Source organism: Colletotrichum karsti (assembly GCF_011947395.1).
Source record: "Colletotrichum karsti strain CkLH20 chromosome Unknown Scaffold1, whole genome shotgun sequence".
Classification (NCBI taxonomy): Eukaryota; Fungi; Ascomycota; class Sordariomycetes; order Glomerellales; family Glomerellaceae; genus Colletotrichum; species Colletotrichum karsti.
Genome location: NW_024065901.1, coordinates 1,482,924 through 1,507,105, shown reverse-complemented (window position 1 = coordinate 1,507,105; position 24,182 = coordinate 1,482,924). Strand labels below are relative to the sequence as shown.

Here is a 24,182-nt window from a genome sequence, read left to right as displayed (position 1 = left end):
CAAGATGTGGTATTGAGATCCCGTATGTCGTGACAGGATATCTGGATGGATGTCAAACGTGATGGACATCTCGTACATCAGAAATCGCGGCATTGACCAAAAAGAAACTGGATCCTTGGAACCATCAAACTGGTGTTCAAGAAAGCAAGAAAGACTCTCACTATGACGTCTTATACACCATCTCGGGTGATCAAACAGAGCTCAGCCAGAGCCTAGCTACCCTGCCATGGCCCCTGGATGACTGAGATCATGAATGTATAAAAGTCTACGTGCATTGAACCAGACCCCTCATCTTGCAACAGCCACCTTAAGGACCGCTCCCGTATCCATGGACAAAGCCGTGGAGCACCACAAAGTCTCACCAACCGCCAAAGGAGCTGTTCCAAAGTCTCTGTCACTTACTCCCCACAGAAATAGTCATCCTACATCACTCTTGCTCTCAGTTTATCGTGTAGTTGTATCAAGTGTATTCCCCTATCCATACAAGCCGATCCCCTCTTGTATATATGCGTCTAAAATGTCTACAAAAATGCTGTGCTGTTGTTGTCACCACCCCAACGCCTTCTTACGCCTTTACATGTCTGTGTATATCTTTTGTGTGTCTCTCGTCCCCGTATCTCCCTCTTGTTGAAAAGAGCCGCGCCCGTCATTATCTCGTAAGTATACAATGCAAATAGGTATTATCCTCCGTGGTGGCCAAGTCGCTTTCGAAATGTGCTGTTATGCCATGCCATATATATCCAAAAACCCAAGACAAGAATGCAAGAATAGAAGAGACAAAAGAAGAAGAAAATGTTTCAAGTGGGCTTAGAACCACTTCCAAGTCACGCCCTCCTCCAGCTTCTTCAAAACGCCGACGGCGTCGACGTAGAGGCGGCTGCGCCCGCCGATGCAGTCCACGTCGAGCCACCTTCTCACCAGCGCGACAACTGAAATCGCGTCCTTCTTGGACCTCAGGTGGAGGACATCTCTGGCGCGCATGCTTGCGATGGTGCGCACCCATCTAAGCGCTGAGCTCTCGTCTGCGTGGTCGAGAGGGCTGTCGCGGGAATCGCGGTGACCGTAGGCCCAGCAGATGAGCGCGCAGACGTACATGCCCCAGTAGTCCGAGATGTCGTCCCTCCACATTCTGGGGCGGCCGATGTCCCAGTCGTCCTCGTCGTCCGAGTCCTCTTCGATATTTCCGTGTTCGGTGAAGGCGCGGAGGGCACGGCAGGCGAAGGCGACGGCGACGGCGGCGTCGCCTGTGTCGCACCACTTGGCCAGGCGCTTCTGGTGATCGGTGAAGGACTTCACTTCGAGGACTTTTTGGCTGAAGATCCAGCTGTCGCCGGAGGCGGCGAGGAGGTCGTGGAGAGGGGTGTGAGCGAGGGCGAGGTAGGTGTTTGCGACGGGGCAGTCCGGAAAGATGTTCGCCATGCGGTACGTCTCTGGTTCCGTGATCTCCGAGGAAGAGCGGGAGAGCTTTGCGGGGTCGTCCCGGGTAGGTAGAAGCAGAGTCTCCAAGGCTAAGATAACGGCACGGTCGAAAGGGACATGGGTGTTGACGCTGTTCGCAGAAAGGGTGTCTGGGTTGATTATAGAAAGCATGGGCGGCTCGTTGAGGGAATCGCCCTTAGAGGTTACCATGGCAGCCCAGGCATCGGCGCTGGCTGCTTCCCAGAGATCGTTGGTCGGACCGATAAGGGGGATATTGGGGACGCCGTTCGCGACGATATCGAAGTCCCGGATGCGCTGCTGCTCCAGGTATACCGAGCTGTGTGTATCCAAAACGAAGAAGGCAGCGAGAAGGCGGCGGCGGGTTTCCGTGTGAAGCCAAGTATGCCATCTGACGGTATTGGCGCCGTTCATTGGAACTGGATCGAAGATGGAGCTGTCGGATACCTGGGAAAAGGTTTAGAATTCTGTTGCAGGAAAGCGATACCAAAAGAAAGAATCATCAAGAAAAGTAAAGACGAAAGCTAAAAGAGAAAAAAAAAGAAGATTAAAGAACACAATAGATGGAAGAAAACTTACTCTAGTGTAAATCGATTCGAATTCTTTCGATGGCCGGATGGCCGCTCGTCTACCGCGGAATCGGTTGAAGTACTCACACAGCAGAATCGTTTGCATGACAGATACATCCCATTGGAGGATCTGCTTAGTTTGGTCAGCTGGATAGTTCGAACGAAAGGCGTGTGTTGCTTACGCGTCTGGACTGTTGCCAGGCATATTCATGCAATTGATTCCCCCTGATGCGATCCTCCTTGGTACCCATGTACTGGGTAGCTACTGCAGCCATGGCGCAGCGGAGCACGTCAATCTGCTCCGCAGCGGCCTCGAAGGTCCGTCGGTGAACAACGGGGAAAAGGTGATGAACCTTGTCCCAGTAGACCTCGAGGTAGTTGGGAATGGCTTTGTAGACATTTGCAGGAGGCAAAGGCAAGGAGCCTTGCATCAGGGCCGGGGCCGCCAGGAGGCCCAACGCCACCTCTTTCTGGCGGCCCAAACAGGCGAGTGAGTTCATCATCCGGTCTGATGGTAGTGCAGTCGACGGGGTGACTAGAATTTCAGATGATTGAGCCGATGCCGATGTCACCGGCGGGGTCAGGCTACGAACAGTATTGACATATCGTGGTTCTTGGTGGGGGTCGAGAAGCGTCTGCTCGTCCGAGTATCCCGACATTGATACATCAATCATGGGGAAAACTTGAGAGTTGCTGATTTGGGGCGAGGGCGAATATTGATAGAACATCGGAGTGGTTGTCGCAATGGCATCGAGGCTGGCCTCCCTGTAGGGCGTGAGGAGGTTGCCAGACCATTCCGTATTGGGCCTTGCCGTTGGCCACAGTGCGCCGCGGCGAGAGTGATCAGAGGGTGTAGAGTAAGTGCTGTCGGAAGCAGAGGATGGCCATGCGGCATTGTCTTGGGTATGCGAGAGCTCGGGCGGTCCGTCGGAACCAGGCATTTGAATACCCAGTCCATTGGTCTGAAGATACAACGAAGGGAACTCCGGTGTTGTGCGCGGCTGGCTGTAATCAACCGTGGAGAATGTCGGAGGGGTGTGGAAGCCGTGGGGAGAGTGTTGAACAATAGGTTGTTGCGCGGATAAGGAGTAGCTTCCGCCATAGCCAGAACCGCCTGGAGAAGAGCGGTAATCTTGGCCCATGTGAGGAGACATTGACTTGCTCATGTCGGGTGCGCCCATCGATTGGTAGGGACCGGAGTTGGACATGTTCGGCGTCATCGGGAGACCTTGGACCGGGGTCGATGCATTCGGTGGGTAGCCCATCATGGGGTGCTGGAGCCCAAGACCACGGACGCCTCCTTCCATAGAACCGGCAGAAGTCCTGCGGCTCGCGCCTCCTCTCGACGCCTTGTCGCCTTCCAGTTCACTGAGGAAGTCAGCAAGAGTATTCTCAATTCGTTGCGCGGACAACCTACTGTCGTTGTTGATGACGCTCAAGCAGATCTTTTCGGTGAAACGCCCTGTCGCAACCTGGCACAGCGCACGCGTACTGGGGAGTTTCGTGACTGAGCTGGTGTCGTCTAGAGATATTTGTCAGTGGGTGAGGCGAATAACGCGTCGCCGTATGTCTTACCTCAGGTGCTCGGCACGGGTGAAGGTCTGGCTAAAGTCAGAAGATGTCTCGAGTTGCCCTTGTTGCCTGGCTTACCTTGGGAGGACGGCAGATATCGCACGTGTGGACCTTCATGCCCTTCTTTGCGCGGCTGACCCGTCCGGTGATCGGAGTCAGCTTGACGGGCACGTCCGATCCAGGCGGCGGGTTGCTGAATGGCCTCGAGGGCGCGCCGGAGGGGTCGTAGCCTCCAGCAGACGGCCCAGCATAGCCGTGTCCATAGTTTGACGGATCCATATTCTCAGGGCTGATGTTGCTTCGTCGACGAGAGGTAGAGGGTCTGCCGGACGAAGACGACGAACCGGTTGAAGATTTCGTTATTCGTGACGGACTGCGATTATTCGATGTTGTGTTTTCTGGTTGATCTCCGCCTGTCGCATAACCCGAGTTGTATGTTGGGCTGGGTGCTAGATATGGTTGGTGATATATGTTTGAAGAGGTCGGGAGGTGGTCGTTCTTATTGGTGTGGGAGCCGTGTTGGTCCTCGTCGACGTTCATGATATCTTGGAGGCTAGCCATGGTTTATGTTGCCCGCAACCGGGACGGGATGTGACGAAGGCAGATAGGCAGAGCTGTTGTGACCACAGTGAGCAACGCAGAGGAAGAAACACAGCCAAACTTAGTAATACACAGCCCAGCTGAGGGCAGTCTCCTCTCTGGGAATAGAGCGTGAGGTGCAGACGATGGAGATGGCAGCAGCAACCCCCAACGTCCAGACGCAGTGTGAATGGGGGGGCAAGGCAATGGAGGCCCGGTGAGAAAGGGGGGGTGTCAGTGTAGAAAAGAAGGCTAACTGAGGTAAGGTAAGGCGAGGTAAGGTAGGGAAACTGGGGGAGGTAGGCGTAGGCAGTAACCGTAAGGTAAGGTACGATAGAAAGCAAGACTTTTGGGGGGCTGTTCGTGAGTGTCAGCCTGACCAACAGGCTAAGGCTAAGGTCGGTAGGGGGGGTGAGGGTCAGTCGAAGTGAGATGCAGAACCGGTCTGCAGTGGTTATGGTAAGGTATGGTCTGCAGACGAGAGGCAGAGCGAGGCGAGGCGTTGGTTCTAAGCGATCCCCATATGCAATGGAACAGAATTCAGAAAAGAGACAAAGATAGTGTTGTTGTTGGTGCTGTTTTGTGCCGCTCTGGTTGTTGGAGACATTGCATTTGCTATATTGAGAGGAAGGCAAGGCAAGGCAGTTGAACTTGCAGAAGCGCGGCGCATGAGCAGCAGAAAACGCGGGAGATGTCAGCTCTTCAAGGAGGCTGTTCTTCTTGAGGCCTCTATGCCCCCCCTGTCAGCTGTAGACATGGGTGATTCAAGGGCGTCGAAGCTCGTTAGTTAGAACCGTAGGAACGTACTTTGTAGGCAGGTCAGAAATGCAAGGTACTCGTTCGAAAGGGTATCGGCCGAGCTGGGGTTTCGGTCACCCACCACTGCATATGGCGTCGGGTTGATTGGCAGAGAGGCCGGATGCCTGTCATACGACTCAGCCCTCCAAGGCTGGTTAGACGAGGTCCCACGGGGGTCCCACGCAGCGTCTCCCCGACTTGTACTGTAAATTTGCCGCGATACTACGGAATGAGCGCGTCTGGGATCGGCTCCTATGTCTCGTCCGTGCTGTCTTCACGGACAAGAAGTCAGGGGATGAGGAGGGCCATAGGGCGGAAAAGCCGCGGCACGATGAGGTAGCCGCGGAATGCAACCATGGCGATGATGCCTCTTTTGTGTTGTTTGACCGTGTCTCTCCTCCTGTCTCGGGAGATCAAGACAAGATCGTGGGAAACCGATCGCATGTCGGCGAAACCCCCAGGACACGGGACAGGCGCGTCATTTCCCATTGTTTGGGACGAACGGCCGGCAAGATTGATAGGGGATCGGCGGGAAAAACACGTTGAGGGCCGGTACAGGCGCTGCCGGCGGTGGGAAATGCCAGCAGACGCCGCGAGAAAAAAGCCGCCATTCTCTTCGAAAGAGGGAGAGAGATAGAGGCCGTTTCTCGATGAGGAATAGCGATATGCGGTTATGGCGTCACGTCACCGGTCGGATGGTTGATACGAGACGAGAGAAAGAATTTAGCGGCGCCAAATGGAGCGCGGTCATTCCGTTTCCCACAGTACCTGGAGTACTCCTGTACCCAACTTTGGTGCCTAGCGGCCGCTAGCGTCCGTGGTTGAGGAAAAAGTGGCTTGTAACTGCGTTGTTTCTGGGGGAATAGCTGTTGACCGAAGGTACTGTATGCTGAATTTGCTGCAAGAGAGAGAAAAAATTGTCAGACGAAGTGAGGCGCAGTCGTCAACCGTAAAGTAAACTGTTGTCATTGCTGTGCATGCATGAGTCGGTGTCCCTGTCAAATACCCCCTGTTGACTGGCTTTCCCCTTTGGGATTTTGACTTTACAGGGAGTTGAAATGGCAGCGGGTTGGCAGGCAAGCTGAATATTTGAGATGTGAGCATCGAGATGAATACTGTGAATTGTAACGGATGAAGTGACGTTCAGCGTTCAGCGTTTTAAATCAAGTTCCGTCCAAAACGATGCCGCCTCTCCTCGAATAGTATACGGATACGTCCAGTGTACCTGTGTGGTGGAGAAGACGGCTGACTGCGTGGTGCCGTCGCTTTTGCTCACCGCGATACTGCGGCGCATGTGTCTTGTGACTCTTGGATCGTCCATAATAAGCAACAGTTCCTGCGACCTGCGACCGGTGACTTGTATTGTTGCTTTCTCCAGGTAACAAGATTGGCGCATGTCTCTTCCGTCTCCCGGGCGGAGGGACCCAACCGTCTCGCGGCAGGCGAGTGTTCCGTTACGGCGGCGCAGAGGGAGAAGGAGAGACACAATGATGTCAATCGACCGAGGACCGAGGATCATGAATCCCGTTGATTGAATACCTAGGCAGCTAGGCCGGGAAATCCAACCCGGTTCAGGGGTTCGGATTTCGGAGGATGATTCCCTGCCTGCCGTGTTTTGACTCAGATCCCCGATGCTAAGACGTTGTTAATTTCTGCAAATCTTTTAGCTGATCAATAACGAAGCCGGCCATCTTGAAGCGGCCCTGCTCAACAACGGCCGCTCGAAAAGCCTGTAACTGAGCCGTTGGCTGTCATCGCAAATACCTGACAGCAAGAAAAGACCAAGAAACGCCATGCAGCGCCCGGCCCGCTGAGAGACATGGGAATGACATGGGCAACGACAGGGATAGCCCCGAATCGGCGGGGATGGCAGGGGCTTAGACGCAGCCCAAAGCCCCATTGGTGTGAAGGTCACGAACCACTCGTGGGTTTTGCATCCTATTTTTGTAAGTGTCGTCAACTCTGGCGATGCTCGATATATCCTCAGCTCAATATGTTCGAAACGGTCGCAAAGAGCGTGTATCGCGCGTGAATGATGCGACGACCGAAATAGTGTGGCAGATGGTAACTGCGAAGTACCTTAGCATGCAATGCGAGCGAAGCTGTCAAAAGACAGACGAACACGTTGGCATCGAGACACGCTAAAGTCCGACGTGCCTTAGCCTGGGCATGGCGAGAGCCGATATGGATTTTGGACGGTGGAGCGTCCGAATGGGGCCACACCGACGGCTTGGACCGACTGCAGGGACGGATGGGTCCGGGTCGCATCTCAGTCAAGGGAGGACGGGAAGGGAACGGACAAGGCGAGATGCGACGTCGGGGGAGGAATTCTTCAGTGTTTCAGTTTCTGCCGGTGCCGAATGGATGGGCTGGACCTGGACCGAGGTGGTCGGTGGTGAAGCCCTCATAACAATCTTGGGGTCCGAATCGAATGCGTGAGGTGGGATGTGGCGGCCGGGGCATCTCGGCTCACGACGGAGACGGCCACGGTCCTTGTCACGACCCACGACCAGCCGAACTGATCATCTTGCGGGAGGGAGGAGATTATCCAGGGGGGCGGACCATTGAGACCTGAACCGGGTCAGTCGGGTTGAATTGAATTGGGTTTGGGGGCCGGACCGGCCGAGACTGCGGCATGCGAGATATCTTGTTTGAAACGCCATGCTTGTTGATCGCCGGGCCAAAAGAAAGCGCCTTGCATCGACGGGGCCCGTTTCAAGTTTTCCGGTTTGCAGGGCAAAGAGGATGCAGATGCAGTTGGTTCTGTTTGTGGAATGAAATGGTGTGAAAAACTCGAGATACCAAACTGGAAAGAAAGAAAAAAGTCTGCCGGGGCTGAATTGCGGTATCGTCCAACAAGGGCGGGGACGTAGCGGGAAAAGGGAAGGATTCGCAGTGATGATCTCGGCAATGATTCATGTAGCAGTAGAGGATCCGGTCCAGCCGGAGGGATGTCGTTCCGATCCTTCTGGTCCAGTCAATGTTGATTTTTTTTGAGCGGAAGGAATCAACCCCGGCCAGCGAGGCACTTTGCAGTCTCGACGAGGACAGCGCCTTCCCAACACCAACTGAGTTATGTTGGTGCTGTGTGCATCGACGTCCATGTGTCGATAGCACTGCACATACTCTGTAGACGAGCGGGAAGGATGACCCGAACCGTTGCTTCTCCTTGGCCTCCCGTCAGGTCTTTGAAGAATGATGCGAACAAAAGACCGTGTATGGCAGGTACCTTACATAGGCAGGAACCTTGCAACCGAGGTGCCTTACCGCAGATTCCTTCGATGGTACCTTGAAGTGGCACTCGCATCTCATCATGATATCTGAATCCAAATTAAGGCAATGCAACATCTAATTCCAAGTCCAACACCAACTGTGCCGCTTCAAAGCTGGATCTTCAATGTAACCTCCCGTTATAAGAAACTCATCGTCTCATGGTTGTGAACTTCAGCTGGTCGCACTCCGAGGACACCGTGGACACCGTGGATCTCCAGCAATAACCGTTTCTGGATATCAAGGCTGAGGAAATGCCAGCGGTTAACAGTCAACGGCCGCAACGAAACTCACCGGTACCCAGCCAAGACGTCGCATTTCGAAGTTTGTGACTGTAATTCGTCTGCATCGCACTCCAACAGCACTCCTTCCCGAGCCCTGCCAACTCAAAAAAGTGCATCGCAACCACGATCGTGACTGCTCTTTCTCGCTGACTCCATCGCGGTCGTCGGTGCTTCGCCGCCTCGCCGACTGAGGAAGTTGCTGATGCCCCACTTCCAGTACCTGCCTATCCCCGTTCTTTTTGGCAGGGGCCGGCTAACCTTCAACGGGAAGGACCAGGGTCGGCGCTTAACCCTAAGGTACCCAAGGTATTTTTAGTACCATCCGAGCTTCGACGTTTTTTTCCCCGTCTCCGGCTTGATCCCGCTGGCGGTCCTTGTCGATACCACTTCGCTGAACCAGGGTCATTCTCAATCACCACACCAAAGTCCCCCAAGTCCCCCTAAGAACGGCTGTCAACGGTGCGGCAACCCCGTTTGTTCAAGGCCCGTTTGAACTAAACATTCGGCATGAATATCGAAACGAACGTCCTGACGTCGCTCATGCACATCAGCCCTAGTCTTATCAATCCCGTAACCTACCTTACCTTACCTTACGCCCGATCGCAAACCGGATTCTCCATCATCGAGAAAAATTTTTCGCATCTCAATTCTCGTCGTCCAAGGAACGTCAAGGAAGTTGGTTCTATTGTGTACGGATACTCCCCGCTCCTCTCGCTAAAATAAGGAAAAGGGGGAAGAATCCGAACTGACCCGCCTCGCCAGATCGTCAAAGTTCCTGTTGGTCGTCATTTCGTAGTACGAAGGTCCTTTCGAGGAGACGAATACCAACAGATGCGACCATTTCATGTAATGCGACTCACACCCACCGCATCGCACAGCACAGCAACCACTACAGGTCCAAACCGATGCCCTGAATATCCGCCCTTGACTGCTCATCTGCAGCCCAATCCAATCTGTTGGTCCTCCTGCCGGTGTCATCTGAAGTCTGGCCGTCCCTCCCGACTCCCGAGTGCGAGCCATGTCATGCGGAGAACCTTTACTTCAGCCAGTCTTAGCCCCCGACTCCGTCGCACCACGTCTTTGCTAAGCAGGAAACACCCATGTCACCAACCGAGGCCGTGGACATAGCCCGATCCACGGCGCATTGCAGTCATTGCATTTTCCCTTTCCATCCCAATACGTTGCCTACTGCATACCCGTAGGGCAGAGGAGCGTCACAATCGACGACTGTGGATGCAGATGCCGATGCCGATGCTGTCGCCTAGGTACTCGACCTTGGATTTTCTAACGGCCGAAGCTACGGCCGCAAACCACGGCAGCAAAACGGCTCTTCTCCCACGTCTCTGTCACCAGACATCCTTCAAGCCACTGGCTAACCACACGGCACCGGTCAAGCCTGATGGTTGTCACAAATCGACTTCCTCTCGTCAGAAACTTCACGTAATCAACGGCAACATGTCAGCATTCCATTGCGACACTTTACCGCCCGAAGCGCCTGCCGCTTCTATCTACAGAATTTGAAGGTGCTGCTCTGCCCTCATGTCCAAGACACCACTCAGCTGTGCTGTACACCAAAACAGCTGCCTAGTCGACCGTCTTGGCGGATACGCATGTCTCTGTCTGGTTCGCGCCGCAGAATGAGATCGCACGTCGACCTTCATGCAGCGTCGATTGCAAAGTAGCAAAACATGGAATTCCAGTCGCGGTAATGCCAGTCGGAGCCAAAGTAGGTCACTTGCAGCTCACTCACCATCATGTCATTCTTCGCAGCAGACGGATCCAACAGAGCGGCCCGGCACGTTCGTTCCCTCGTGTTCCTGCTTCGGACTAAGGCACCTCGAACATGTGCCGCACATGGCCAGGGACGAATCCTATCGACATCGTTCCACCAATGGCGTCCATTGCTGCTCTTCGCTTCCTTACTCAGCCGTACTGCCGAGTCCTTTCCGGTTCCTCCCTCAGCACATCTCCATCTTCGATTGCAAACACTTTGCGAGATACACTCCACTTGAATCTTGGGGGCAGTGCCTCGTTGTGCTCAATACAGTCAAGCCAAGCCGCTTCTTTGCGTGGGGTAACACGCGATGCGGCTTGCGCTGATGCAGTGCTTGCGGCTCGCGGCTCTGGATATTCGCACTCCCTCTAGCCGAAGGATCAAAACTCAGCCTTCCCGTCACTCGCATTTCATCATAACCGCATACTCAGCCCCCCATGCCCACCATCGGCGGCTAAGTCGCAAACCCAAGGCACTTCCTTCCCTTTGGATTCGTTTCAGTTCTCAGTTGCCGATTTGAAGCATGAGCGGCTTTTTCGATTGGATTAATTTTGCTTCATGGCGACTTGCGTCTCGCGTCTGGCGCCAAAATAGCCCAACCAGCACATGCCATGGAAATACACATCACATCGTGGATAGTAACATGGTGTTAGTTCACGGCTATTTTCTTCTCAGTCACCGAGATCAAATACACCCTTGCTGGGTGTTTATCCCGGCTGAGTGTGCGCATGCAGACCCCATGATGCCATTCGCATCCCCAGCATCACTTGCGGAAAGCAGTTCTGTGTTCCAGATCAGCTTTGCCCCAATTCGTCAATCTCAGCCTTCGTCTCGGCGGCTAACAGATCGGATCAGGAGCCGCGAAGGACTTTCCTGATAGCGGCAATGCACCATGTACGTGATGGGGACGCAGGACTGCGTACCTTGCATGGGGTTCACCCGGATCACAAATTCGAGACAGGACCCCAATGAAAGCTGAACAGAGTCCGCAGCGTCGAGTCTCGTGTTCGAAAATAACGATTCCTCATGATGATGAATTCACACGGTGATTCTCTTGTTACTGCGGCTGAGGAGCCATTCGCCGAAGCGAAGACCCTAGGCCTGCGCCTGAACAAATCGCCTCACGACGGCACGATGATCGAGCATGATGATATGACGATAAACCTTGCTGGAACGGTCTACCACAAAGCCGTAGCTCCTCAATCCTCGAAAACGCCTCGGCTAATCATCTCGCTTGTCGACATCAACGATGTCATCACGATTAGGATATAGCCGTGGTCGCAGAATGTCAGCCTCGTGTTTAACCAAACAGAATCTCTCTAATCAGGGTCCATACCTGGTCCGAGAGGCTTGGTTGACGAACTATTAGGAAACCGAACGTTCGTTTGCCACAGGCCCCCGGCACCAACATGAGATGAACGCCCGCCACCCGGCGCGGCACCACATTCCGGGTCCGGGCCCAGGCCTATGACCGTGCCGTGCATCTCGACAGGCGAACTGGTGCGCCTCGCCTTCGACGCTCCTTACTCGAATGGCCGGGCTTTTGTGTCATACCATGCCGCGCGGGGGGAGGCCATGACGAACAATGATAAACGAGGTCCAGACCAAGCCCCAACCGTCATCGGCCCGTCTTGGTCCGCTTCGATATGGCCATGATCTACCATTCAAGCCACAGAAGAGGATGGATGTTGCCTCGCTTGGCTGTTTACCGCCTCAAAACTCATTTCCCCAGGCCCGGCGGCCGGCGGGATCGATCCAGAGAATGAAGAGTGCCCTCTGTTGGCAAGGATGTGAAAGAACTTGAAACATGGGTGGTTTACCACGGAGTTGGATAACCAACAACGTTTTGGGGACTTTTGGCGAAAGAACAGAAAAAAAGCCCCCATCGAGGCCGGGCTGTGTGTGAACCAACCAACAGCACATCATTCATGGCCACTCACTCACGCTCCCCGCAACTTAACACCAACAACCCATGACGAAAATGTGATGGGGTACCGTGGAGGCGACGAGGTGTTGGCCGTTTTCTGACAATGCTGAGTTCCTCCTGCGTCTTGTTCTCCCCCCCGCGTGCGAAGATAAAGTCCAACGGTGTTTGGGGGTTGAAATACACGATCGACACATGTTCAGTGTTCACACCGGTCCGCACGGAGCCGAAGGCGGCTCCATCTCTCCCAACCAACAAACTGTGTGATTTCGGCCGTGCTTGCGGGCGTAAGAGGTACGTGAGCTGTAAGAGGGGGGTGGTGTGGAAGAAGTGTGAGCGGGAAGCCGAAGCAAGCTCCAACGGCTTGCCGTGAAATAGGTCGGAGGAGCTCGTGCTTTCCCATGAGTCGGAGGAGCTTCGGTTTTCCTCATCAGTTAGTTGGAGGGAGCTCCGGCTTCCCGTGATGGTCTGCCCTCCCCTTCTCCTTCCCCTTCCTCGCGAGCCGGGTCCATCCCGGTTGCGTCGAGAGCTGAAGCTAAGCTACCCAGACTTGGGACGAGACCTGTGACCGTGGACCCCTCTTTCTCTTTTCCCCTCGTCCCATCGTGCTTGTCGCGAGCGCGATCCGAGACGCGAGACCGAAGAAAGAAGGAGGAAGAAGGAAGAAAAACGGCCATGTGCGGCTTTCCGGCAATGAAGCGGACCGGACCGTCCGTTATGCCCCGTCCTTGACTTGGTGAGTTGGATGTTTGTTTCGTTTCGTTTCCTTTTTGTCTGTGTGTCAACGGGCGGTAAGCTACATCTTGAAGCTTCTGCTTCGCAAGATCAACAAGCTGGTCCAGGCTACTTCGACAATTTGATTTTGTTTTTGCCAGTAGATACCTATGTAATAAGCGGGATCTTCTATTCAGGACCAAAGGCGCGCGGGAATGGTTTCCCCGAAGACAGGACACACGACACGAAACGCCTTCATGAAGAATAAAACAAGACAACGGACAAAGACACCAACAGTAATAGATACACTTTGCGATACCGGACATCACTCCCTCTTTTACTTTTTGGTAAGCCGGTTCACAACATTTCCATCCTCTTCCCTCTCTCTCTGTCCCACTTCCTGTTGCTCTCGTGTAGTTTTGGAAGAAAGAAAGACCCATCATCATGCCGTGAGGTAATTAAGGTAGGAAACGGTTGAGAGGCATGACGTTTTGGGATGTTCAGGGCTATTATGAGGCGCTCGCGGTGGCGGCGGTGGACTGCTGGGGGACGACGCGGCCGCGGGGGCTCTTGCCATCGGACTCGGACTCGTCGTCTGAGTTGCGGCGGGAGGGGCTGTCTTGTTCCCTCTTGGACTTGGTCATCTGCGGGCATGCTGGTTAGCTTTCAATATTCCTCTTGTCTGCGCAACGACTAAAGCAAACTTACCCATGAACGAACACCGCCGACAAGACCCAAAGCGTAACCCGTGATAAAGTCGTTTGAGGTCGGGGCCGGGGTGCCGCCGGGAGTGGTAGGCGGGATCTCGACGCTGAGCTTGGAGCGGTTGGCGTGGGCGGCGCCGGGGAGCTCGCCGTTCTGGATGTACGAGGTGCGGGCGGCGGGCGCGGGAGACTGGGGCCGGGAGGCGGGCCAGAACTGGCGCAACTCGCGGGAGAGCTCCTGACCGGTGGTGGACCAGTTGGTGCGGATGTTATCGCGCAGCTCCTGGACGTGGCGCTTGAGGTCGAGCTCGTTCTTCTTGATCCAGCTGACGTTGAGTTCCTGGCGGGAGGTGCCACGCTTGAATTGGCGGGCAATATACTTTTCGTAGTCGCGGACGATCCTGTTGGTATAATTGTTAGCATTTGCTGCTCCTATGTTCCTCTTTTCAAGCGGTTCCCTCGAAAGTCGCCCTGAAAGCTTCAAAAAAAGAAGCGGGAAGACATACTTGGTGATGATACCCGTCGTGCTGACACCCTCAGTTCTCTGCGTGACCAAGAACTTGCCGGCCTCCTTGATAGGTCTGTAGATGTCGTCGCCCTCGTCGGCACCGTAGGGAAGGTCGTCGTGGGCGACGTAGTCGATCTTGTGCTGCTCGAGGAAATCTGGCGTGACGATCCAGGGGCAGTCCTCAATGACCTCATCAACCCATTTGCAGTGGCGGACGGTCTCGGCGCGCTCGCGGCCGGAGAGGACGGTCAGACCTTTGCGCTTGTGGGTGTCGACGTCACCGGCGACACCAACGATGAGGTGGACGTCTGGGAAGGCCTTCTTTGCTTGTTCGAGCTGGCGCATGTGACTGTCGGACAGGAGTTAGCTTCAAAGTGGTGGTGGAAACGCTCGAGGTTGCTGGCATATCTTGCCGCTAGAAGCGGGCAAGCTGGCCGAAGCTCGGGAGGAGGTGCGAGACGTACCCGAGATGGAAAAGGTCGAAGACGCCGTCGGCGTATACTCTCACAGGTCTGCCAACGGGCGGGTCATTCGTCCTAAAGCCCACGGGGTGCGTGAGCTTGCCGATGGGCGGGGGCGGCATGGAATCCTCGCCGGCGCCGGCAGCGGAAACACCCTCCTTGATCGAGACCTGCTTGCGGTTGTTCTTGCGGCCGACGCGCTCGGCAATGTCGACACTCGCTTCGGTGGTGTCGCTGGGCTCGCCGGGGTCGAGGGAGTGTTCTTGCGCGGCGGCGTTGGCGGAGGGGTTGTTGGTGTTCTCGTGGGTTGAGCGCTCCGAGTTGGCGCGTTGGCGCTTAGACGGGTGGCCGGCGGCGGAGGCAGAGGCGGTGGAGTCTGTTTTGCGGTGGATGCGGCCGGATTCCGGAGCGGTGCTATCGCCTTCCTCGCCCGAGGCATCGCGGGAGGAGGCCTGGAGGGAGGCGTCGAGGTCTGGTTGGGGCATCGTGTTGGAGGGGCGTTTGCGTTTGCCTGCTGCTGAGGAACCTGATGGGGAAGACATCTTGGAGGGGAAGAGGGGGGAAAGCTCTGTGGCTAGAGGGGGGAAGGGATGTGGTTTTGAGGATTGGGTTGTTGGCAGATGAGGTGTAGCTTGGAAAGCGGTCTGGTCTGCGTGATGCGTGTAGTGGTTGTGGTTTGTGGTGTTTCGCGTGGAGTGTGGTGGGTTTAGGGGCGGTATGGAGTCGAAAGAGGCGTATGCGAGGGATCGGCGGAGGGTATGGCGTAAGGTATGCAGGAACTAGGGAATTCTCCTATGGCTGTCGAGTCGAATTTCTGGTTTGGAACGGGCGCGGGATGCGTAGGTGTGTGGTTGTGCTGGCCTGCCTTGGTTTTAGTTAGGAGGGGCGTTGATGACGATGTAGGTATGTAGAGACAGGATGGATGTTTGGACCGAGGACACAATTGGCATAGGAGCTACCAGGGAAGCGGGAAAAAATAATAAAAAGCTTGGGATTGGGGGTGGGTTTGATAGGTTGCATTAGACGGAAGATGATGGAAACTTACCACTCACTCTGAGAGGTTCACGGGTCTACCTTTTGCGCGCGCAACGAACGGGAAAGTCCAGCCAGCGGCGGTTCGGTTTAGTCCAGTAGAAGCAAGTGCTCGGGTGATGGCTCAAGTTGCCGAAGAGCAGATGCTCGAGGTAAGGTCTGGGTAACCAGCGCAATGCAGGAGCGAGCAGCAACAGGAGCAGCAGTAGCAGCAAGATTGCAGCATATGATACGGATTAGACCTGCAGCTAGTGGGGTGGGAGCGTCTTCTCCGGTCGGACTGGCGGGACGCGGACCACGCAGGCTGGGGGAAGCGGCTTCAAAAAGGTTAAAGTTGGGGCTTGAACAAGTCCAAAAGCGTGGGTGACAGCTGTTATGAAGCTCGTTAACCGCGGCTGTAGAGGTTCGCGATCAAAAAAAGATGTTGATGCGAAGGATAGCTCGGTTTCTTGTGTGTACTGCAAGTGCAAGGCTAAGCAGGAACCATTTTTTTTTCTTGGACCAGAGTCGCGTGTCACGAGTGGGAAAATGCCACGATGTCCATCAAGAAAGTGTACACGGTCACAAAATGCATGGCGCAAACGCGCAGGAGCAACATGCCTGTCTCCCTTTCCATTGCCAACTGCTGCTCGCAATTCGGGAACCGCTCTGGTCGTACCCGCTCCGACGGACAGCATGGACAGTCCGAAATGGAAAGGAGACATGGACCTGGAGGAGTGAGATTGTGCTGTGCTTGGTTCTATGCAAAGAGGTCCTGTTGCACATGCGTAATTGCCCAGATTGTGCAAGGCAGTGGCGTCATCGCAATGTGGCTTGAGCCATCAAGTGCACGCACAATTACGTCGGAGAGACGTGGCTGGCATAGCTCGACCAATAGTTGGTGAGTGAGCAGGTGTCGGAATTAAATAAAGCTAAAATAAAAATAAAAAGAAGGTCGTCCGTCGTCCGTCGTGTGCGGGTCATTTCTGCCCGGCAGGGATGGTTCGAGATTTCACGATTCTGTTGGGGAGAAAGTGGATTCCACTCCCCTTCTCCGACCGGTACGTACCCGTAAGCAAGCACCTCGTCGGTCTCTCCAACCGAACCAAGGAAGTCGACACGTGGGCTTCGCGGTTGAAACTCGGTTCGATCTGAACTGAAGGGAGCTGAATTTGTTGTTCTGAGCAGCGGTTGTGTCGACGACGGGCGTCATTGCTCGCGTCGAAAATCATTAGAACTGCGGCTTTTTCTCTCACTCGCGCTGTATGTTTGTCTGTTCTTTCAAATGGAAACAAGTCGAAGCCGCATCGAATCGAATTTCGGCCAATTAATGCGCTCGACCCACTGCCAGCGTGCCTCCGCTGGGGTGTGACGCCATGCATGAATCGACTGCCTTTTTGGATGACCGAGGGGATTCGGTGCTCTCGGCCCTGTCACAGAGAACAAACTTCGGGGTCGGCACGTGCGGGCACGGGAGATGCGGCACGGAAGCGGAAAGGTGGGGCTCACTTGACCGGTCCGATTCCTGAGGGTGGGTCCCGGGCCATCGCCGATATGCGCCGGTGCAATATCGAGCGTAGCAAGCATCGCAATGTATTCAAGCTGCAACTGCCACTGCCTCCTAGTAATGTTTCTGGATTTCTCTTTTGGTTGTATCTCCCTTTACTCAGATTAAGGCATCTCTGACCATAGAAGCCTAAAAAGTCTTTAACTCAGCTTGAGTAACCTCTTCTAATAAGCATAAAATAATTGAGACTTCACTTGGGCTCAATCGCATCAATCTAGGAAGTATGACATCGAAGTGCACAAACTAGGTATTTACTCATTGACTAGAGTAATACCGGACTGATTCAAGTCTGCTGCCCTTCCGTCATCTGCTCCATCTAGACCCTGCCCATCAAGGTCCTCAACCACAATGGAGCTACGAGAAACACCAAGACAGGGATCACCACTATCTATTATGCCTTTCATTGGCTTATCTCACACTTCTCAGCTGGCCATCAAGGTAGATTCCAGCGGATGACATCCTCCCTCCTGATTGTGTGACTGAAGTACGTTAGGCAAGTAGGCCCTGAGCCGGACGTCTCACTATGGACACATCAAAACCATTCTTGCCCCCGAGGAAGTCTTCCTGTTCTCCTACACTCATCCTATTACCCCGCGATCACACACCTCTTGTCATTTCCTAGTCCCAGAGTCACCATGACGGAACAGTTCGTCCACGACGTGATCATCATCGGCGCCGGCCCCTGCGGCCTCGCCGTGGCTTCCCGTCTTTGCGAACACTCCCCATCCGCTCTCTTTACGGACGAGGAACACCAGCGTTACCACTGGATCCGCAAATACGGCCGCCGCATGCCTCTCAAGAACAGACGCAACGGCAGCATCATTGAGAAAAGAACACAAAACCACGGCCAGAGATACTCAACTCTTGTCTTGGACGCAACAGGGGACGAGTGGTTGAACAAATGGAACCGTCTCTTCAAGACTTTCGACATCACCCACCTCCGCAGCCCCATGTTCTTCCACGTCGATCCGATGGATCGAGACTCCTTACTCGCCAGAGCTCATGAGAGAAACCAAGAGAACGAGCTCCTTGAACTTCGGGCCTGTGTCGGGAAGGAGATTAGCAAGCATCTTCGTAAAGCAAGAGTCAAGTCGCGGAATCCGAAGTAAGTTCTTCCGTCTAATTCGAAAGTTTATCACATACTAACGTTTAGGAGACAACATGCCGTCGTGGAAGTTGATGAGCGTGATAGGAAAGACTACTTCACCCCGCCCGCCAACCTCTTCGCAAACCACTGCGATTGCATCGTCGACCGCTACGGGCTCCGCGAGGGACTTATCCAGAACGAGAAAGTCCAAGACATAGAATACCGAGTCATCAAGCACGTCTCACCAGATACGAACCTCTTCGCCGTACACACAGACAAAACCATCCACTACGCCAAAGCCGTCGTCCTCGCCGTCGGACCCGGCAACGCCCCCACGATCCCCCCAGTCCTCGGTCTCAGCAGCGCGCCGGGCTCCACGCCGCCCCCGCAGGTCTGCCACAGCATGCAGATCCAAAAGTTCCCGGACCCCGTCGTCCAGGCCAAGATCTCGGCGCGCAAGACCACCAACGTGCTCGTCGTCGGCGGCGGGCTGACATCCGCGCAGCTGTCCGACCTCGCGATCCGGCGGGGCGTGACCAAGGTGTGGCATCTGATGAGGGGCCCGATGAGGGTGAAGCCCTTCGACGTAGACCTCGCGTGGATGGGCAAGTTCAGGAACGTCGAGCAGGCGTACTTCTGGTCCGCGGACTCGGACGAGGAGAGGCTGGCGCAGATCCAGAGCGCGAGGGGCGGCGGGAGTATCACGCCGCCGTATCAGAAGCGGCTGAAGCAGCACATCGCCAAGGGGACGCTGGAGCTGCACGCCAACACGAAGCTCGTGGAGGCGAGGTTCGACGAGGAGAAGAAGGTCTGGAATGTGTGCACCGAGCCGGCAGTCGAGATGCCCGGGATGGACTACATCTACTTCGCGACTGGCGTGCAGACTGACTATTCCAGCCTGCCGTACTTGCAGACCATGCTACAAGATTACCCGATCCATGGTCACGGGGGTATGCCATGTATCAACGATGATTTGATGTGGAAGGAGGGAGTGCCGTTGTTTGTGACCGGCCGGCTTGCGGCGCTCAGGCTGGGACCTGGAGCCGGTAATCTCGGGGGCGCGAGGGCTGGCGCGGAGAGGGTTGCGTGGGCCATTGAGGACCTGCTTCCGAATAGGACAGGTGATGAGTTTGACGAAGCTGATGTCATGGATGAGGAGATGAAGTTTGTCACGGGAAGGGGGAATAGATTTGACAGTTTGGTGTCGGCTGGAGAGGATTGGTGAGCTTGGCAGGAGAATTCAATTCCTGTGTATAGGTCATCTTTCACGTCGAGAGGTGTAAGTCGGGTGACTATCATGAGTTCAATACCACAACATAACATGAGTTTGAAGTCCCGACTCTCTATTCAAGTATTCAGACTCTTTTGTCCCGAAAACATGGGTATCGATGATCTTCTACATTGTCAACACATTACCTCCATATCCAGCCGATGTTTCCTCCTCGGAAAACACGTCCCAAAACCGAACCGACTCCTCCCCCGCATGCGTCAAAGTGGGCCGGCCGCCAGCGGCCGCGTACGAAATGAAGGACGGGGACATGCGCCGAGTTGGACGTCATCCCCGGTCCGGGATTACGCTCCACGTCGCCGTCCGATTCGTCGGGTTTCGAGCCAAGTCGCTTCCGATACCCCTTTTTTTTTCTCCCTCCTCCGGTTGAAACGAAGCTTTCCAAACTTTTAAACGCGTTCACTATAGGTACTAAGAAAATCAGACAGCATGTATGGAGTAGAGGCAATGCAGGCCGCCGCCCTTTTCCATCAGTTGATAGTTATCGTCTCACGTTGAGTCTCCCTCTTTGAGAGCTGTCGCTCCACCGCCACATTGGCGCATGGCTTGAAACGGTGCGCTTTACCCGTTCCTGAAGGTGAACCAGCGAGGGGGAAATTGAGCCTCCCGCACACGCTGGATTGTCTTTGCTTTTCTTCCCTATATCGTGTCTTGGGTGATGTGGTTTTCTCTTGGAGGCGGTTTCAAGTAGTCTCGCGCTGGGCGAGGCCTCTCGGTAGCAAATTGTCGCCCGATGTTTTCATGAATATCGGGGAAGCGATGCCATTTTATTGGTCACCCCATACTCTTGTTTCTCGTGTCGATCCATGGCTGTCTCTGTCGTGTTACCACAAATTGGAACCGACGCTGGGAGAACATGGAGGTGCTCTTGGCTTTGCGTTTAGTTGGAGCGCTCCTATGCAGGTACCCACAGGTCGTCACAATCAACCAAGTGACAGTGAGCAGGAAGGCGACTGAAGGATGTGATGAGCGACTCTTTGCAGATGAGGCCCCAATTTATTGCCCTGCGTGTCCAATCCCTTGGCTCTCAGGTGTTCAGGAGGCTAACAATAATAAGATTGAATAAAGATGACCGGGCGCTCCATGTAGAGAAGTGAGATCTTTCTTCTCCATTGTCATTCATTTTTTTCGTCTCTTATTCTTTGAACCACTCTTTGAAGGGTCTCCATTCTTTAACAGAAACCATGAAGACCTCGACGATTCTCTCCTTGTCGGCGCTGAGCGCTGTTGCTGTCTGCCAGGCGAGCATCTACAGCCAGTGTGGCGGGTGAGTTCTACCTCCCCATACTGAGGCTCCCCCAAAAACATCAATTTACCTACCAGAAGACCATGAAAGCTAACTTCGCTCTGTCAGACAAGGCTGGACCGGTCCGATCACTTGTCCCTCCGGTTCTACATGCGTCTCTCATAATGAGTGGTACAGCCAGTGCATCGCCGGAGGCGACTCCGAAGACACCGAGCCCGCTCCGGAACCCAGCGCCCCGCAAGTCTCGTCTGCCGAATCCACAGCGGCCCCATCCTCCGCTGAAGAGGCCCCCGTTCCTTCCGTCACCGAGGCCGTCTCCACCTCCGAAGCCGCCGCCGTCATGGCCACGGCTTCGGACGAAGAGGAAGCCACAACCGAGGTCTCGGCCTCCGCGCCGTCTACGACTCTCGCGACTCAGACGAAAGAGGCCATCGCCGCCCCGTCCGGCGTGACCAAGACCCTGCCCCAGTCGTCGGGTACCGTCGAGACGGACGCCGCCATCCCCGTCTCGGGAGAGTTCGACGGCGGGATGAAGTTGTACGACCGTGTCCGTGAGTAAACCCCCAAACCTACCATCCAAGCCAAAGCATCCAGACTGAGACATTCGACAGCCGCGGTCTGCCAAGAACAAACGGAGACGGGCGAAGACGACGCCATGTTCATCCTCGAAGACGGCGCGACGCTGTCCAACGTCATCCTCGGCCCCGGGCAGGCCGAGGGCGTGCACTGCAAGGGGAGCTGCACGCTGATCAACGTGTGGCACTCGGACGTGTGCGAGGACGCCGTCACGCTGAAGCAGACCTCGGGCACCTCCAACATCATCGGCGGCGGGGCCTTCAAGGCCTCGGACAAGGTGGTGCAGTTCAACGGGCGCGGGACAGTCTCGATCAAGGACTTCTACGTCGAGGACTTTGGCAAGCTGGTGCGCAACTGCGGCAACTGCAAGGACAACGGCGGGCCGCGGAACATCGTCATCGAGAACGTGGTGGCTGTCGACGGCGGCGTGCTGTGTGGCATCAACACCAACTACGAGGACACGTGCGCGATTGCCAACTCGTGTCATAGCGATGGCAAGAGCTGCGATCGGTACGAGGGCAACTCTTCGGGTGCGGAGCCGACCAAGATTGGCAGCGGTCCTGACGGGGAGTTCTGCACCGTCACGGGCTTGACCGAGACTTGCTAAGTTGGATAGTGTTAGCATGTGGACTTCAAATGGGAAAGTTCTAGAGCCTCGACAGCTAGCTTTCTTGTACATAGAATTCAGTGCGCATTCCCTTCTTATGAATCATTTTGGTGTGTAACAAACACTCCATTGCAAATCTTAGCAGTTCCCAACTCGATTGGTTGCCATGCTGGAATACAGTTGTACTTCTAATAGACTTTGAGACTTGGGTGACAACTACGCTCACCAATGTTGACATGTGCTGCTTTCTTCCTGGCCGCAGAGTATTTCATCTCGATCGGTCAAAATGTATTCACGAGCTTCACGTTGCTGCCCTTGGCGGGGCTTACCTTTGATTGTTCTTAACCACACTGGGGCTTCTGTAGTGTAAAAGGCCCCCTCTGAGATCAAATTACTCGCGCTTAAGACTGTTCCCCTCAACGAACAGACCAGCCCGTCCACATAGCATCGCACGCGGCCGCGACTCGGTCCAAGACACCGGCCCCGACCCCCGATACCCACCCGGCGCCGATATATCCACTGAGACCCGCCTCTCGCCGATGGCCAATCCACCTGCCGTCTCCAATCGCCGGTATCATCAACTACGTACTCTTCCGATGTCTCACCTCGCCCGGAAAGAATCAACAACCCCGCTGGCATCAACTTCGTTCCTGACCTGTATCGCCTACATCACTTCCCCTGAATCATCCACCAGCAAACTCATCCCGTGTTAGTGTCCACTGATTCAACCTCACACCCTCCCCAAAAATAATTCAAGTTCCAGATCTCGCCAAGGCATGATGCCATCTGCCTTAGCAAAACTCAATTGTTTCCTCCCCTCACTTGGCAGTCGTTCTCAACTTCGGACAGCGGTGGCGATATTCTTTCTTTTTGCACACGCCAGAGTTCATCGAAAATAGCTTGATCCTCAGCGGCTTTGGACGAAATAAGAAATCCGGTATATCTGACATATGAACACTAAAAAAAATCGAAAAACTCAATGATATCAAGCCTTTCATATAGTGAAAAGCTTGAAATATACGACTCGACAAACCTCGTGCGATCTCGTGTTTACAACCACGAAAAAGTATAATATACCATCCCGTCCCGTCACTGCCGTAAAACAAGGCCGGTAAACTGCCAAGCGCAGCATGACTCTTAATCTCTCTGGCACAAGAGGGAAGGACGGGGAACAGGAAGAGGGGGAGGTTCCATGTGTCAGTTTTGGCTGCCAACTGACACACGCAACAAGCTTACCTCATCCCGAATCCGACAGCTTACGCCGTGGTAAAACCTACCCCTCCCCGTCAAGTTCGTCCGGAGACACCGACCGCTGTCGTTTCCCCCCCAAAGTCTCATCCATGCCTGACCATGTCTCTCTCTCTCTCCTTCTCCTCCCCCATCCGTCCTCGAACGCGTGTTATACCCGTCCAGATTTCACTATTGTCTCACGGCAGATGTTATAGCCCACAACCCGGGAACGACACAGCGCAGCGGTATCACAGCATACCCCGGGCTCGCGCGGACGCCGTCCGCGGGTAAATAACGACAAGGCCTGCTCGGCCCGGGAATATCGCGACGGCCGAAATAAAAACCTTCCGGGGCCCATCCCTGTGGCCTTGCACGCCGTTCCCTCGATCATTTGGGGGCAAAAGATGCGCGCGCGGGGCTGGGCGGAGTTTGCGGTTTTACCTCGTGGGCTCAAGGTTAGTCCCACCAGCCGTGAGGGAAGAAAAACGGGAGGAAGACCGTGTCGGCGGCGGCGGAAGGCGCGGTCGAAGTGGAGGTGGAGCCATTCCCCGAGGCCATGACTTGACGCCGGTGGGCGGGTGGGATGGGAGGAGAGAGAGAATGACACTATGGGGTGCATGGGAGGCGAAAAGCCCCGAACTCATCGGGTTCGACAGACCACACACCAGAGTTCCCTAAATCCGGGGCGCGATAGGACCATACCAGAGGTCCGATCACGCCGTGGGGTGGTTCCGACGAACACCTCGTCTCGGGACACATGAAGCCTTGGCCATCTGCCGTGCTTTCCCGCCCTGTCAAGTAGGCATGGTGTCTTGTTCCCCGGATAGATTTCGAGATCTTTCTATTCCAATCTCGTGTGTTCTCAGTCGGAAACTTCGTTGTCAGTCCCGGGCCTTAAAACATCACGATATAGAAGTCCGATGTATAGTGCTTCTGCGCTTTCAATATGTCTCTGACATTTAGGCTTTTCGCTTGT

At 54.8% G+C, this 24,182-nt stretch overlaps 4 protein-coding genes across 4 annotated transcripts; 2 read left to right on the top strand and 2 right to left on the bottom strand.

The window, feature by feature from the left end:
* Window positions 1-807: 807 nt before the first annotated feature.
* CkaCkLH20_00345 (C2H2 finger domain-containing protein) lies at window positions 808-3,857 on the bottom strand (the record flags this gene model as incomplete). The annotated part of the gene is made up of 6 exons (XM_038883065.1): window positions 808-1,884; window positions 2,017-2,136; window positions 2,189-3,374; window positions 3,424-3,528; window positions 3,582-3,607; window positions 3,657-3,857. 6 exons carry the CDS (start codon window positions 3,855-3,857, stop codon window positions 808-810), a joined length of 2,715 nt encoding a protein of 904 aa, XP_038751770.1.
* Window positions 3,858-13,430: 9,573 nt separating this feature from the next.
* Window positions 13,431-15,079, bottom strand: CkaCkLH20_00344 (cytidylyltransferase; the record flags this gene model as incomplete). The annotated part of the gene is made up of 4 exons (XM_038883064.1): window positions 13,431-13,565; window positions 13,630-14,026; window positions 14,132-14,482; window positions 14,598-15,079. The coding sequence occupies 4 exons, from the start codon at window positions 15,077-15,079 to the stop codon at window positions 13,431-13,433; spliced, it is 1,365 nt and encodes a 454-aa protein (XP_038751769.1).
* A 2,728-nt stretch (window positions 15,080-17,807) lies between these two features.
* On the top strand, window positions 17,808-19,484 carry CkaCkLH20_00343 (FAD binding domain-containing protein; the record flags this gene model as incomplete). The annotated part of the gene is made up of 2 exons (XM_038883063.1): window positions 17,808-18,277; window positions 18,329-19,484. The coding sequence occupies 2 exons, from the start codon at window positions 17,808-17,810 to the stop codon at window positions 19,482-19,484; spliced, it is 1,626 nt and encodes a 541-aa protein (XP_038751768.1).
* A 1,247-nt stretch (window positions 19,485-20,731) lies between these two features.
* CkaCkLH20_00342 (pectate lyase) lies at window positions 20,732-21,976 on the top strand (the record flags this gene model as incomplete). Its single annotated transcript, XM_038883062.1, has 3 exons — window positions 20,732-20,814; window positions 20,902-21,344; window positions 21,405-21,976. 3 exons carry the CDS (start codon window positions 20,732-20,734, stop codon window positions 21,974-21,976), a joined length of 1,098 nt encoding a protein of 365 aa, XP_038751767.1.
* Window positions 21,977-24,182: the final 2,206 nt, after the last annotated feature.